At 36.9% G+C, this 16,268-nt stretch overlaps 1 protein-coding gene across 11 annotated transcripts in view; it reads left to right on the forward strand.

The window, feature by feature from the left end:
* The first annotated feature begins 4,637 nt into the window (after positions 1 to 4,637).
* Positions 4,638 to 16,268, forward strand: part of Ogdh (oxoglutarate dehydrogenase Nc73EF) — a 59,474-nt gene continuing 47,843 nt past the window's right edge. For 5 of the 11 annotated variants that reach the window (XM_045743521.2, XM_069334625.1, XM_069334622.1 and 2 more), the window contains exons 1-3: positions 4,646 to 4,716; positions 8,255 to 8,499; positions 9,936 to 10,145. In XM_045743521.2, the coding sequence (XP_045599477.1) occupies positions 8,278 to 8,499; positions 9,936 to 10,145 (432 nt within the window). In that variant the 5' untranslated portion in view covers positions 4,646 to 4,716; positions 8,255 to 8,277. Of the gene's footprint in view, positions 4,717 to 4,736; positions 4,904 to 5,076; positions 5,192 to 8,254; positions 8,500 to 9,935; positions 10,146 to 16,268 lie in introns of those variants that run through there. The other 6 variants (XM_069334621.1, XM_069334626.1, XM_045743520.2 and 3 more) reach the window with 5 other exon arrangements.

The following is a 16,268-nucleotide window of genomic DNA, read 5'->3' on the forward strand; positions in this document are numbered from 1 at the left end:
AGTATACACTCAAAGACCTGCCCGTTCTCTTGATTTGCCACAACGTACAAAATACAAAGTGTTAACCTAATCCAAGCAACCCATCCACGTAACCTACGTACCCATAGAAAACTTGGATATTTGTGAGTCGATACTTTTCACAGTAATTTGTACATTGGGGACCATAGTGTACAAAATGAGACGTATTAGTTTATGCTTGATGAGTTAGTATGGTGAGGAATGGGATGAGTGTGGTGAGGGGCGTGTACATGTATGTATGTGCTCATCCAGCGGAGCTCCAGCTCTTGAACCCGGTATATCTTGACCAGTAACCGTCGGATGTGAATCCTCTCTTCAACGTTCTGGGTGTTATCATAGGATATCCCCAGAGAGATATCATATACATCTCTCCGAACCCTTGTTTTCTTTCCATAATTTGTGGTGAACACCTTCCTGTATCGTCTTGAAACTTTCAAGATATGTATGGTGGTACATGTACAAGCAAGTTCCCTAGTGTTATTAATACGCCATGCACCTGTCCCTTGTGCCAGAGTTTTTAAGTAAAATAAAATTATCGGTGTGGATGGGAAGCATTTTCTCGTTATAAATGATAATCATAATTACAGTGTAGTCTGTCATGTCTTGTGTTGTATTTCACCCGAGTTTTATTTTCCATGTATTCTCACTGGGAATTATCTCACCTTCCGGTACTCCTGTTTATATAATGTTAGGCTTCGGTGTTTCCTCTGTTTTCTGTCTAGTCTTCATCACCACAACATATTCATAAGACTATAACGTAGAAGTCACTGCCCCACATTGGCATTTCGCAATCAATTCGCTATGTTCATTTCATTCTGTGTTATGTTAGGTTAGCTGCAGTCCGTATCTATATTTCATCTCAAACTTTCTGCTTTAGGAAATTTCTTTCTCCTACTTCTATAATCTTTACTCTCTCTTATCCCCTCTCTCAGATCCATTCGTTGTTTCCCAGTCAATCTGGCCATTATTAATGTCTCTCATTGTTAGCAACGTTTTCTCTACTTTCATTTCATTACTCTCCATGCTACCTGATATTTTCTGGGCAATAATTCATTAATAACAATTCCAGATATTTTAATTTATAATATTTGGGCCCTCAATCCTATAATTGAATTCATATGTTTATTTGACATTTCATCAGCATTTATAAGCACCAGGCATGAGCTTCATTGCCATTGTGTCGTGTGTTAAGGCAAGTTCCAGCCAGGGGGTGGGGTTGTGAGTGGGTTTAGATATAAGAGACTGTGAGGGTTGGGGGAAGGGAACTAGCTCTTCGCTTAACCAATTGCATCCTAATCATCCATGTTGTTTTGTAACTAATGAAGGATTATGAATATATTGTTACGTTGTTATTATTGGAGAGTATCAGAGATCCGTCAGTCTACTGACATTTGTGTGGTGAAGGCATGCATTTGTAGTAATTGTGGTAGTAAATGTCTGATCTACTGTGAATTACCTTTTCTCTCGACATCAGTGCCGGTTGCAACTGCAACACAAAACAAAAGAAATAGACTTAGTGAAATTGGTGGTGAGAGAGCGCGAAGAGTTCCCCGACACATACTGGTTGTCAATCGATGAAGTATGTTCCCAGGACACGTGCCTGAAAGATAGTGAGTGCTAGACCCCCCCATGTCTTCATCTATCAGCCGGAGTTAGGTTCACATCATTCACCGGCGTTATATAGTTTGTTTTCTAACTGTTAAAATTGTATGGGGGCATTTGGCGTTGTTAGGGTGACGGAGTCCATCCGGTCGACATGGTGCTTGGATGGATCCGGTTCCCATGTCGACCCAGTGCGCGTGTCGATCGACCTTGGGTCGATGCAGTGCTCGGAGCCCGGGTTTATCTCATATCTCATGCTTGGGTGCCAAGGTCGACTCGGTGCTTGGGTGCCGGGGTCGACCTGGTGCTTGGGTCGACCCGGTTCTTTAATCGACCCGTTGCTTCGGTCGACTCGGGCACCTAAGTGTTACAGCAAGAGGGCGGACACCGACCCGTTTATGACTCCTTGGTCAAAAAATTATTGGTACTCGGCCAGAATCCACTCAACGAGATAGATACGTAATAATATATACTTGGGAAATATTAGAGGCACAGGTTCCAAATCTGAACATGAAAATAACTACGTGATACCAGGAGGTATGGCAGGAAGTGCAAACATAGCCCCCGTTGAAAACCAGAGGTGTCATATGTATATTGAGATCAATTTTATCAGAATTAAGGGCCCAAGATTTCTCAGCACTCTACCTATAAGGGACATATATATATGTACGTCATATACTCTACTGTTTATTTTCCACAGTCATCAGACAGCTTGCCCTATATGATGTCTCTCTGGCTACTGTTCACCATGTCTATGGCAGTCAAGAGTGAAGCTTCTCCAAGCTTAACATATAAGAGTCATACTCGTTATATCGACCATGGTAAGTAGCGACCGATCGACAGGCGGCTCTATCGATGGAGAATGCATGCAGTGGCTGGCATAACAGTATTGCTACTTGCGGTACCGGAATTTACAGCAGCGTTGGCTCACAGTCTAGTAATTTGTAATGTGTTTGTTGTATGCTACCACCTATATGTGTAACTGTTAAACATGAAATATGTATTTTGATATGATCCTCAACAACGTATATAAGATTAGTGCGTCATTCCTGAGACATAGTTAAGACCATGCGCAATTTATGTGTAATTTGGTATTGTGATTAGGAGTAAGTAATCTGTCTGATTAGATTTTGGTGAGATGGACTTACATATGATTGGATAGTTGGTAAATATTTATATTTTACACCTGCAGCTATACCATACTACTATACTTATTGCAGTATATTACACATACGAATCACATTTATATTTAGGAGTTTAGTCATTTTTAAGTGCACTTTTAAAATCTAATACTCATATATAAAATTAGATTAGTTTAAGGTAGATCAGGCGGTTTAGTCTTAAGTTATATCAGGTCAATTAAGCCACACTCGGGTTTGATATATATACTGTACATTACAATTAATATTAGTTTTATGGGAACCCAAATATTAGCTCTATGGGGTCCCAAATATTACCTTTGTGGGAAGCCAAATTACAAAGATATCTTTTATCCAGATAGAGAATAGATAACTAGTCTTTTATTCTTTCTATCTGATAAGCGATCGTGTTTTTTTATTAGTAAAGTAAAGTAAAATAAATTTTATTCAGGAAAGTACATACATAGTTGATTTACAAACATAATGCTGGATTTATAGATAGTACATATTATACCTAAAGCCACTAGTACACATAGCGTTTCGGGCATTAACAAATTAAATTAACAAATTAAGCTGAGGTACAACCAAAGTGTGCACACTGCTACCCTGTTCTATATGAAAAAGAACGAAGTGGAGATACAAAACTGGTTATAAGTATTTAAATTGATATCCCCATATCTACCTGATGTATCTGATTTTAGACCCCATAGAGGTAATATTTGTGTTCCCATAAAACAAATATTAATTCTAATGTATATACCAACCCGAGTGTCGCTTAATTTATTTGACCTGATATAACTTAAGGCTAAACCGCCTGATCTACCTTAAATTAGTCTAATTTTATATAAGAGTATTAGATTTTAAAAGTACACTTAAACATGACTAAACTCGTAAATATAAATGTGATTCGTATGTATAATATAACAGGTTGGTTAGTCATACATGGAATCAGGAGAGATCATGAGGCTGATCTATTAGTCAGCACTAGCAAAATCTGGGTACAGCACAAGAATATCTTCCAGTATTCGCGAGTGTTTGAAGCAGTTACAGAGCTCAAAGTACCTCATACCATTTGGTCTGAAATCATTGATAACAGGACAGTCACAGATATAGTGATGGAGAATATGGCCTAACTCTTGTTCACATAGTTTACAATTGGAATGTTCACCATTGGGGGGACTCATTACCTGCAGCCACTGCCATATAGATATCGATATCCAAGCCTAATTCTAGCAATTACAATGTCACACTCTAGTGGATGTTTTATGTTGCCCGTACATATAGTTATCGGTTCTAAACATGTCATAGCTCATTAAACTCGTGCTTTCTGGCCTCTGAGTGTATTGTGAAGCAATATAAATTTTGTATATTTATTTTTTCTAGGTTGGCCTACTTGTATGGCATTATACGAGTCTTTAAACTCGATAATCCTTAGGTTTATATAGTGTTCGAAGGTCTGCAAATTCTGGAACTCAGATCTCAGTGTTGTACTGGAGATGATGAAGATGAATGGAGTGCCAAATATATGAACTCATGAAGTATGTTAAATCGCCCGCCAAGCCGCCATGTTTGTTAACCCCAACTTGGGCTAAAAGTAACCGCATTTCGTCACAAACTTTTCCTGTCTATTTTAATGCTAATTAGTACATTTTATTGTAAGTTCAAAGGCACAGTATTGCCATATTTACATAAATAAGATACGCTTAATATCAATACTATAGTGGTAAGAGTCATATTAGAGAGAGAGCTGATGTTTTCTTTATTACGTCGCTAAGGCCTAAATAAAACAAATCGAAAGGTAGGTTTTCATTAAATAAAGAATATGAATGATTTGAAGGTAAATAAGCAAGCCAAGGTTAGTTTTTATAAGCACATAGAGGAGTGTCAAGTTTGTCATGACGGCGTGAGGCCGGGGCTCCTCCCGCCAGTCTGAGGGAAGACCTCGTGCTGCGAACATGTGAGTACTGCTCTTCCTCAACCGTCATCCACTTCCTTATTAACCACTTCTCACCTGCGTGCCTTGGTAACCACGCGTTATAGCTCGAGTGGATAAAACCCAGTAGTGTAATAGCGGAAAAAGAGAAACTGGGAGGAGTAACCAGCTGACGGTTGTCAACACGCACCCGTAAATACACCTTTGGCAGGTATCCAAGTGTCACAAACGTGAGGAGACGGCCCTCTTATGCCGGTTGTGTTGCCTACATGTGTGTGTGTGTGTGTGGGGCTTGGTAAGTGTGGAGGCGGCCAGCCATGGACAGGAGGACCCCGGGGTGAAAGGCTAGGAGGTGGGGATGGGTGGCGGCCCCGCGCGCACTCTTGCGTAATGTTCTCCTACCATTACCTTACCTCGGGGCCCTCACACCTGTCTCTCCCTCTCTGTACCCTCCTCCCACCTCCTTGAGATGCTGCTCTGGGCCTCGTGAACGTCTTGGGTCAGTCTAAGGTTTGGTTAGGTTAGGTTGGGTTGGGTTTGGTTCGGTTGGGTTTAGTCCAGTTGGATTGGTCTACCCCGTAAGTGGTTGGTGTGTTAGGTTAGCAGCAAGCTGAGAGATGGGCAATGTTTGTTGGTAAATATATTTAGGTTCTGCTTTTGTGTAGTTAGATGTAATAGCCTTTTGTTGAAACCAGCACTGTATTGGACAGCAGTAATGTCAAGGTGAACCACCTGAATTTACCCGAGGCCAATAATATTAGTGGCCTCGATGAGGACAGGAACCCGAAGGCTTATAAACGGTTCCCGTTCATTTGCCCTGATCATTTTTTGCCAGCTGTATTTTAAAATCGAGCAGAGTTTTGCCGTTTACGGCCTCTGCGGGTAGGCGGTTCCAAGTGTTTAAAACCTTGTGGGTGAAAAAGCATCTCCTGTTTTCTGTCCTCCTTCATGGCTTGAGCTTGAACCCGTTGTTCCTCGTTTGTGTTACATGGGCATAGGTTTGCATGGACAAATGTAGAGTCCTCTATGCATGTGCATGACTTGGTGTTGGCAACTGTAAGAGGCTTGTGGTGGAGCATCTTGGCACCATGACGATCACGGTTGGAGATGTGCCATCACGGGTAATACCAGACTTGCTCTCAGCTGGTCACTACTTGATACATATAGTTTTTGTATTTAAATTCAGTCATTGGTGTACATTTTCTTACACAAGGATATTGAGGCTTTTCTGATATAATTTATTAAATGGAAAAAACTGTTCAGGATGAGCAGATTAGCTATATATAATTTACATTCTGCATAATATTTAAATGTTACTTTCCAATTCTTGAAATTCTGTTGAATAGATGTATATGGAGTAAGCCAGCCTATATACTTTCTCCATACACAGTTCTGTATAGTATGTGGAGAAAGTCTCGATGGTTAGCGAGAGGAGTCGGGTCACTATAGCCTCGCGGTCAAGGAGCAGGGAAGATCTCTTAACCCATATTTACCAGATGTAATTAATCAATGTTAATGTCTGCCCGAAATTCTGCGCGTACTAGTGGCTTTACAAGATTGTAAATACTATGCTATGTATTCTCTAACCCAATGTACCTTCTTGTATATAAATAAATAAATGTTATGTGGGTATAGAGTAGTTTACCAAGGGAGAACATTACCAAGTTGTATCTGTTAGTCTGTCACATCTTATTAGCTTCATGTGCAATATTCTCTTACTTAAATTTAGTATTTTCTAGACAATTATTAATTTTTACTATTTCATTATAGTACAATGTATGCTGTATATTTCCAAACTTTGTAAAGTAGTAAGCTTTCTCTAACATTTATTAAGAAGTTCATTATCGTACATTAATCCGACATAGTGCAAGCAATCAAGTTTTGACACTGAATTTAATATTTTTATCTAGCAATAATGATCACTTTAATGGTCAAAACTGTAAATATTATTTGGCAACACTTGTTAATAATGTAATAGCAAACCACCATAATGTATTGGTAATTAACTTTATTGTAAAATATGTAACTAAACAGTATGGAGACATTAGTGCCTTACTGCAAGCAATACCATAAATGCTGTTTTCCACAAGTTTTATTCATTTTAACAAGCATGTAGCTAAAAGATGACAAGACCCAACTATTTAACATAATCCGTTTACACAACAATCGGTAACTAAACCAAGCCAGAGGTGATGGTACTGAACTGCAACCTAATATGATCAGAAATTAGAATTTGCCTCCTTATACAGTATACAGTTTATTATAAACCTTGATCCTAATTATTTATATAAATGATAAAAATGGCTAAAATAAACTTGTGTGTAAACTTGTGGAAAATAAATAAAATAAAAGGTAACAAGAAAAAAATTTAAAATCATTTCCCATATATTAGGATAAAGGAACCTGAATAGAAGAACCCATATTCCTTTGCTAGACAAGATGGAAATGTACTATCTGCCACGCCAAGTAGCATAAATCTTATTTCTTTCAAATTGTCAATTGTTATTGTCAGTGTTAAATCCTGCAAATATATTTTAATATTTACTACAAAAGCTGTTTAATCTAAACATAGTCTGCATGCTTTACCATTACCACTATGAAGCAATCATTTGCTTAGTTTCTTAATTTTGTTATAAATGTATGTTAAATTACATCTCGTACTATCAAGTACAGTATTTCCCTCAAATGTGACTACCTAAACACATTCATTAATCTTATGTTTGCCTGAAATGTTGCACGCAATTAGCAGCGTCTTAAAAAAAATTATTACCTATAGTGCTTTGTAAAAATTCTACTTTGAACCTCGGTAATAATTGTAATTGTGTTTTTATTATATTGTTCACCATTTAAATATTACTCTAAGGTATAGTAGATTACAGGGTAATAGGAGTACAGTACTGTTTAAAGGAACAGTAAAACAGTGTACATAAAACTAAAAAGACATTGATGGTTGATCATGTTGCCTTTTACCTGACACCACTGTTTACCTAGCAGCAAATGCTGTACCTGGTTCTAAGATGTTCAGCTCTGTACATGTCTAGGAAATAGTATTTTTTTGTTTTGGTTACCCGGTGTCTCTAGAAACTAAAGCTTGACAGACATGTTTGGCAACTCGTTCTTTGAGCCCAGATGTCCATTAAGTTTTCTTAATATGCAAAATAGCATAGCATTATTTATTGCCTGCAGTGGTGACATTTTCTGTTAATTTAGAGATAGCGTACGTCTTTCTACAAATACACGAGTCTCTTAAATAATTTGATATCTGAACCCTATGGAAGTGGAAAAATAGCAAAACTTAGAATGTAAACTGTAGACTGACTAACCATTCATTTACCTTCTGGGTTTGGCCATGTTAGAGGAGATAGTTCATTATTTGTGGAACTGTACTCCCTTTCTGTATAGTATATTTATAATTAGTTTTATCTTGTATATAATGTTGTCACTACAGCATAATTTGCTGATAAGTTGGACACAACATTCTTTCAGTTAAATTTTAATATACTGGTGTTGTAATTTTTTATTTCTATTGCATTTAATTTTTTTTTTTTTTGTCATTTTACAGCATAACCCAGAACCCTCATCACAATGAATAGGGCACGTGTATTGTCACATTTATTGTCACGGGTACCACCAGGGTCTTCTGTAACAACAGTACAAGCTTGGCTTATAGGTGGTGTACGAGGAAAAGCTTCAGCTCCACCCCCTCCGACAGCACTTGCTGCAGAACCTTTCCTAAATGGCTCTTCTTCAAATTATGTAGAAGAAATGTACACTGCTTGGCTTCATGATCCTAAAAGTGTACATCAGGTAAGTTACATGTTAGATTTAAACTTGAAATTTTATTCACAACTTTTAGATATTCCTCATATGTTGTTATAAAATAAGTTGGCATTTCTTACATGGCTTAAATATTCCCATGTTCACCAAATCCCAGCAAACACTGAATGGCACCACATTCCATTGCTTTCACCTGGGGCTTAAAGTATTGTTACAGCTGTTCCACTCTTCAAATCAAAATTCTCTTGTTCTCATCTGATTAAGATTCTAATTGCACTTTGTTTGGTTTTATAGTAGGCATTTTCCTTAATGTTTTGTAATATATATATGACAACCCCAATTTCTATTGAAGAGAAAACTCAAGGCAGGCATTCATATAATTGATACTAGTGGTATGAAAGAGCAGAGATGTTCTGCTCTTTGCAGTTAATTGTCCTTTTGTGCTTAAGAATAAATTTGTGATCTGAGTATGCAGTAGGTTTTGTACAGTAAGGTTATACTTGCTTTGTGCACGAGTTCAGTGCAGAGAAAGGCGGTAAAGCAATTGTTTTAAGCCCTCATTGATGACTAAGTCTTTTTGGCTCTAGTCTAACTGCTGTCTCATTCCACCCTGTAATGTTCCCTCTTTATAACTTCTTATTCCTCCCTTACATCTTTAATTAACATCTGTGCCATTTTAGATATAGATTAATTATCTTTTCAGTTTTATATTAATTCACTTGTTGAGGGTATTTTCCCCTATTCTGTGAAATCTTATCTGGTCATTAAATTAGTCATAATAGCAGAAACTAAATTAAACGTTTGTTATTTGTTACCATTTGTTAATTATGCTGATGGTAATATTTACATACCGGGTAAATAAGTGTTCACCAAGAGTGTAACCATGCTAGACAATACAGCATTCAACTGTAGGAGATAGAGAAGCTGAGGTAAGGGCAACTCAAAATACCCTGTTTGGCAAAAATAGTATAAACTTTAAAGTGTGTTTGATGGAACATTATGTAGCAAAACTGTGAAGTGCTGAAGGTAATTAAAGTTGTTTCATGTGTTTGACTGCAAAACCCAGATCTGTTAGTTTCAGATTATGAGTGTCATGCTACTTGATGATGCCTGACCTCTAGCCTATCATCTAATATCTTTTTCAGTATTACCGTACTGTTCTGTACATGTTTGTGCTGATTGGGCAATAATTGCTGCAAATGGCATGGTTTATATTTTTCTAAAGAGCAAGATGTATAAAATATTTGCTAAATTATCAAACTATGAAGTGAAAGGAAATGTTTCTTTACTCTTTGGTAACAATCTCTTTGGTGCAGTGCTTGATTTCTTGGCTATTGGTCACCTTTGCCATTAATAATCTAGCAAGTATTCATTGTTTAACATTTCCTAGAATTGTCTGCTCTCATAAGTAGTGAAAGAGCATCCCCCCCCCCCCTCAGAAAAAATACATTTAATTTTATTTTCAGTCGTGGGATACATTTTTCCGAAATGCATCTGCTGGTGCAAGTCCAGGAGAAGCATACACAGCACCACCTTCACTAGCCGATCCCTCACCGCATCATGTATCCCTCGCATCCATAGCTCCAGCCATGACGCCTGCACTTAGTGGTACACCGGTCACAGATAATATTATTGATGACCACTTAGCAGTGCAAGGCATTATCAGAGCCTACCAGGTTAGTGTTTATATTTTGTTTATATTGCTTTTGTGTTTTTTTTGCTAAGATTTTCAATAATTTATAGAATAAGATTTGCTGTAAATGATTTACTTCCTTAAGATGAAATTGTAATGTGGATGAACAAATATCAAGCAACTATAAGGTTTTCATTAAAATATAATGTCTATGGGACGTAGTTCTTAATCTTCAGGGTAATATACAGGTGAAAGGTTTTATATGAACAGTCACGAAGTTTCGTACTGTACTATATTGTAAAAATATTTTTACCATTAGTAATTTTATATTAACATTTTAAAATAAATTATACAAGTATTAAGTCTGTTTTTTTTATAAATATCAATAATTTCAAAAATGGTCTGTTAATGAATTTGCTTAACAGAACTAGGAGAGACCAATAATGGCTTGGACATGGATCATACAGATAATGAATTTGGCATGATTCTTGCAGATTTGTAGAGCTTTAATCCTTTAAATGGTAGCCATTCCTAATGTTATTTGATTATACTGATGGACAGAGTAGCCATAATTATGGCCAGGAATTAATAATAATAATACTGGTACTACTTGCAACTGTTACTACTGCCTACTGTTGCTACCAACTATTGCTATTACTCACTGTTACCAACTTAAAATTGCCAACTTGCTGTTGCCAACTTTTGCTACTTGCAAATTGTTGCTGGTATTGTACAAACTGAAACTAAATTGGTATCCAAGAAGAGGTGACAACTGACAGCCAGAAACATTAGAATTAAAGTTACTGTTGAAGAGCTAAAAAGACAATAGGAGTTACTGAAGGAAACTGCAGGATTGGTACCTTAAAACAGACTAGAAAGTTTCAGAAGATTAGAAAGCTCCAAATAGTCATAATATTCTAGAGGTACAGACATGAAGCACCTAACTATAACCAATGTTACTAACATGCATTTTGTGCAAAATACTGGAAAAAATCATCAGGAAAAGATGAATTCTTACCTTGAAAGAGTAAGCTTTGTAACAGTTACAACAATTTTCTTGTTAAATTGAATAATGACACCCATCAAAATAAGTAGACTTCCTGGAGTACCAGAAAGGTTTTGTGACAGTTCTTCACAATAGATTAATATACAAGATAGACAAGTGGGAATAATAAGACACTGAAATGGTTAAGGGTGTAATTGATGGAGTGTCAAGAGGGCATAGTCAGAAAGGATATGTCAGGTTGGCGAGGATTGGAAAGTGGGGGTTCCCCGGGCCCTGTCCTAGGACCATTGTTCTTTTTCTAATTTGTTAACTACTTACTAGAGTAGTGAGCTCATACATGGCAAATATTTGCTGATAATGGAAAGTTAATGAGTAAGAACTGAGGACTGTAGGGTGCTGTAGGAAGACATTAACAAACTTCAGGAGTCAGTAGGTAAATGGTTGCAGAAAGTCTATTTGAAATAAGTATTAGGTAATGAAGTTGGGCGATATCGAGAGGATATCTATCTATAGATAGATAGATATATATTATTTTTAGTTAGAGAAATAGAGGGAGGGAGAGGGGGGGGGGGATGATGACAACCTATTGGCAACTACACCATGAGGGTAGTGCAACTAAAAGAAACAAGAAATCTTGGGAGTGGATATAATCTCAACACATGCAAATTTATATGAAAAGGATAATGTCAGTGGCATACAGGAAGTTGGTAAACATATCATGGCATTTAAAATTAAATGTAGTCTTTTAAAATTCATGTACACTGCTTATGTGAGGTCTTTCCAGGAGTATGCAGCACCAAAAAGCCACTTGCATCTAATGAAACACATAAGGAAGCTTGAGAAAGTACAGTATAGGTTTAAAATAAATTAGTACCAGTATTGAGAGGTTTTGGTTATAAAGACAGGTTAAGGGAACTCGACCTCACAACCTTAGATGAAACAAAACAGTTGGGATATGATCATTGCATTAAAGATACATAAGGGAATAGATATGATGGACAAGAGTAAACCATTTGAGAAAAGTCTTTGAAGCAGAACAATATAAACTGAAATAAGGTAGGACAAGCAGACATTAGTAGAATCTGGAATCTCACTAAAGTTGGAGATGCAAGGAAATTCTTGAACACTGTACTGGTGGTTGGCAAGTGGAATGTATTGAAGGAAGTAGCTGTCTTGGATACTTCCATCTACAATGTCAGGAGATAGAGCATATAGGCGCTAGATCTATGTCCTTTAGTCAGTGATAGATAAGAACTAACCACTCTTTACTACTAACTATTTATAATGCCATTATTTCCTCAAGCCACTATTCTTGCAACCCTTTATACTATTACTAATACTACTATTACTACAACTAATATATCAAGTTTAGTACCACTACTGCTATCACTCGATACTATCTACTTAACACTCTTGTTAGTACTATTAGCACTTACCAAACTTATAAATGCCTACTAATATTACAACTACCAGTTATTATTACCACTTATCCCTGATAATTATCTTGCCTTTATGGTGGTGTCACATTTTACTAGTACCACCACTACCACTTTAACCCCCCACTACAGGTTGGTGGTGCTACTTCTTGACTGCCAACTACACTACTAGTCTCACCTACCACTATGGTAGTCGTAGTAGGCGTTTCACAAGTATCTAGTGCTTGGAATGATTTTTTGTAAAATGGTTATTACTCGTGCTGCATTTGATTCGACTCTTGCAGTGAACATTTTACACTTTCATATTTATTGGCTTGAGCACACAAGCACAAAAATAAAAATTGGCACAGAATTTGCACTATCATAAAACTGATTATTATTCAGTACCCATATTTATAGTTTCAAAATTTAAACAGAGTAATTTACTAGTACTGTAAATAAATTTATTGTATACTGTATTTACTAAAGCTGTATAGGCATGCCAAAGACACTTATCTTTTTGATCTCATTGTCTTTAGGAACTCGACTGCCTTGAAAGGGGGTAGAATATTTTTGGTATTTCAAGTGAACACTTGGAAGGAATACTGTGTGCTGTAAAATTCCACCTGGTTGTTTGACTAGCACACTGAAGTAATTGTTGCATACTTGCAACAGTTTGTTAGAACTTAATGATATTAGATGTACAAGTTATTGACATATAGAACTACATGTATTGCAGTTAGCCTACTAAAGTTTTTACAATTTGGTTTATATACATAATTTGAGAGAGAACTTTAATAAAATGAAGTAGGAATATTGTTCAGTTGCAACACAGACACGAGCACGAGGATTGCTGCAGCGCTGCACCTCTGCGAGGCAAATTAGTGGAAAGAATTGATGTGGATTGGAATATATATATTAACTGGAGGTCATAAGTTTGTATGAGCATGAATACTAATTATAAAGAAATTTTATTTAAAAAAATTGAATGTGTAGTTACGAATATTAATGTTAGTGTGTAATATGTGCATGACTGAACATGAAAATACAGGTGGTTAATGGATTCTGGTATGTAAGCAATTTTAACATTAATTATTCTTGTTTAACATGCAGGACTGTGTAGTTTTAATTATTTGAATTCTCTCATTAAATAAATAGTATGACCTTTATTTATAAACACACACATGTATTGATGCATGCATTGTACATGTTACTCCAAAGCCAACTAAGTATTTCATTGTACACATGTCTAACTTTATTTTGCTTCATTGTCACTGTTGTCCAATGCTTTGGAACAGCAGCAGTGGCCAAGTGTTAACACTTGATTAACTCGTCTAATAAACAAACTTATTTTAATCATCTCTCTCTCTTTGCCAACCTCCCTCCCCCCCTATATCCCAGTCTCCCTCCTCTTTCCCTGCTTCTTCTGTTGATCACTTTTTCAAAAGGTAAAGGAGACTTTGCTACCTTTCAATGTTAGTGCCCAGAGGGAATAGGGGGGCCTCACTACTGGGCCTGACCCCCTCAATTGCGACTAGCCTATGACTGTCATGTACCCCCAGACCATTCACCCTGCAAGTTGGTTAAGGCTGACCGGAAGTGTCTGGCTTCTAACCTCATACAGACTCTTATATACTAGGAGGGGTATATTATATATAATAATAATACAGTACTGTATATGTAATATATAATAAAGGGTACCTAGCTGCACCTGGTGGGGGGGTGTCTCTTCTTTCCCCACACACGCACACACTTTCCCCACTCTTTACTGCATCTCCATCTTGACCCCCCCTCGTTCCTATCCCGTCTTGGCATTCCTTTATTTCTTCCCTTGCTTCCTCTTCCCCCTTCTCTAAAAATTTATTCGGAACAACTGTAACAGCTTTACGGATCTCAAGACATATTATGATCACTAAAAACTCAAGGCAAATCATACCAAATATTTCACAATTGGTCTCTGTGGTCTCTATTGAAATATTTTGTAAAGCATATAATTTAGGCTGGCTGGGGTATGCTTATATCCATCCAATACCCCAGACCATTTCCCCTGCAAAGTTGGGTGAGGCTAGCCCGAAGTGTCTGGCCTCCATCTTTAGACACACATTTCTTTAGATATAATTACTATTGGACCAAAAAATCTGATTGTTTATAATGTGAGGGAGATGTTTATTGTGGAGACAGCTGACACAGGAACCTACTTCACACCACACAGCATGAGTGTGGATGCATAGCACAGCAGCTATACTGTGCTATGCTTGGGTGTTGTGTAAATTCTGCCGTATAAGAATGTATTTCCACTTTCTCTTGTCAGCATTATGGTTGCTGCTGTAAGACATCAATACAAAAGGCAAATACAGTGACTATTCTAGATGCCACCACACATATACAGTACTGTACATATATATAACAGTAGCTTAGTAATTTTCCACATCTGTTATTAATTTTCTTTGTAGTTTACCAATACAGTATTTGGGCGTGACAAACTTGTTTGAGCACAGACAAGATTAAGAGTATAAAGAGAATAAAAATACTCTAGAAACATCTAAAAGGGTTTGGAGAGTAAAAATAGTACAGGAAGAGAGAGTACAGAAAATGAGTAAAGGGAGAGTAGAGAGGAGCGTAGGGAATAATTTGATTATTTCTTAATTCTTTTAAAGTTCTCACTATATTAGCTATTACTGTTATTTCTGAGAATAGTTGTTACTGTTACTTGAATAGTCATAATATACATTACAGTACTGTACTGTATTTTGCTATTGCAAAAGATAACGTGCATTATGCTTCTAGAAAACAGATGGGTTATTTGGATCATTGAAGAAATTGGGAGATAACTACTGAATATGGAAATTGTCAATTTTCTGGTCATGTCACAAGTTAGATATAATTAGGTATAGTTTAGTTATATTTAAGTAGTGCTGATCCTTGTATTTGGAAGTAATATGGTGTGATATGAACATAAACAAAGCAAGAATTAAACTATTAGAAATGGATAATGAGAAGCATGTTTCATAGTACAATAGGTAGAATTGTTATGGACAGAAGTAAAGCCTAAAAGTCAAATATCTGCAATATTGAGGAAAGTATACTGGGATGGTGTGGAGTACGTTTAATGTGTGGGTGTAGGTAGATTATTGTATTTAAGTGAATTTGAGAGGTGGTGGTAGCTGGAAAGATTGAGTCGTGTTGAGTGTGAGAGTACACAAGGATCGAGTATATGAATAATATTCTGTACTGGTTGTGGCACTCTGACTGCCTGTTCCCCAACACAATGCATTATTTTTATATTAGGTGTAGAGAGAGATGGGATGTAGGGAGATGCTGTAGAGATGGGATGTAGATATATAAATTATATAATACGAGAGAGAGGTATAGTGTGATGGATATAGATACATGCACTCGTGAATGCATGTGCATGTACACAAACATGTACACATTAATTTCAAAGCATATATGACAGTGTGTTGGGAAGACGGGACATAACGATTGTATCTCTTATCCTGTAATTACACTTGGGTAATTACATGTACACACCCACAGGTCTTTTTATCCTGGCCGAGAAGAGTTGACCGGATGCCAATCCTAAATGGTTGGCATAAATAATGTTCACCCAGCAGTAATTAGGTATCTGGTTAACTGATTGGCGGGTCATGTTCCAAGGAAAGCTAGTGAGTAAGGCTTACTATGAGCTATGGGAAAGGAAAGCTCTCAGCCTGCTAACAAGTCTGAAGTCGTATGCTCCTGTACT

Source organism: Procambarus clarkii, chromosome 31, assembly GCF_040958095.1.
Source record: "Procambarus clarkii isolate CNS0578487 chromosome 31, FALCON_Pclarkii_2.0, whole genome shotgun sequence".
Taxonomy (NCBI): domain Eukaryota; kingdom Metazoa; phylum Arthropoda; class Malacostraca; order Decapoda; family Cambaridae; genus Procambarus; species Procambarus clarkii.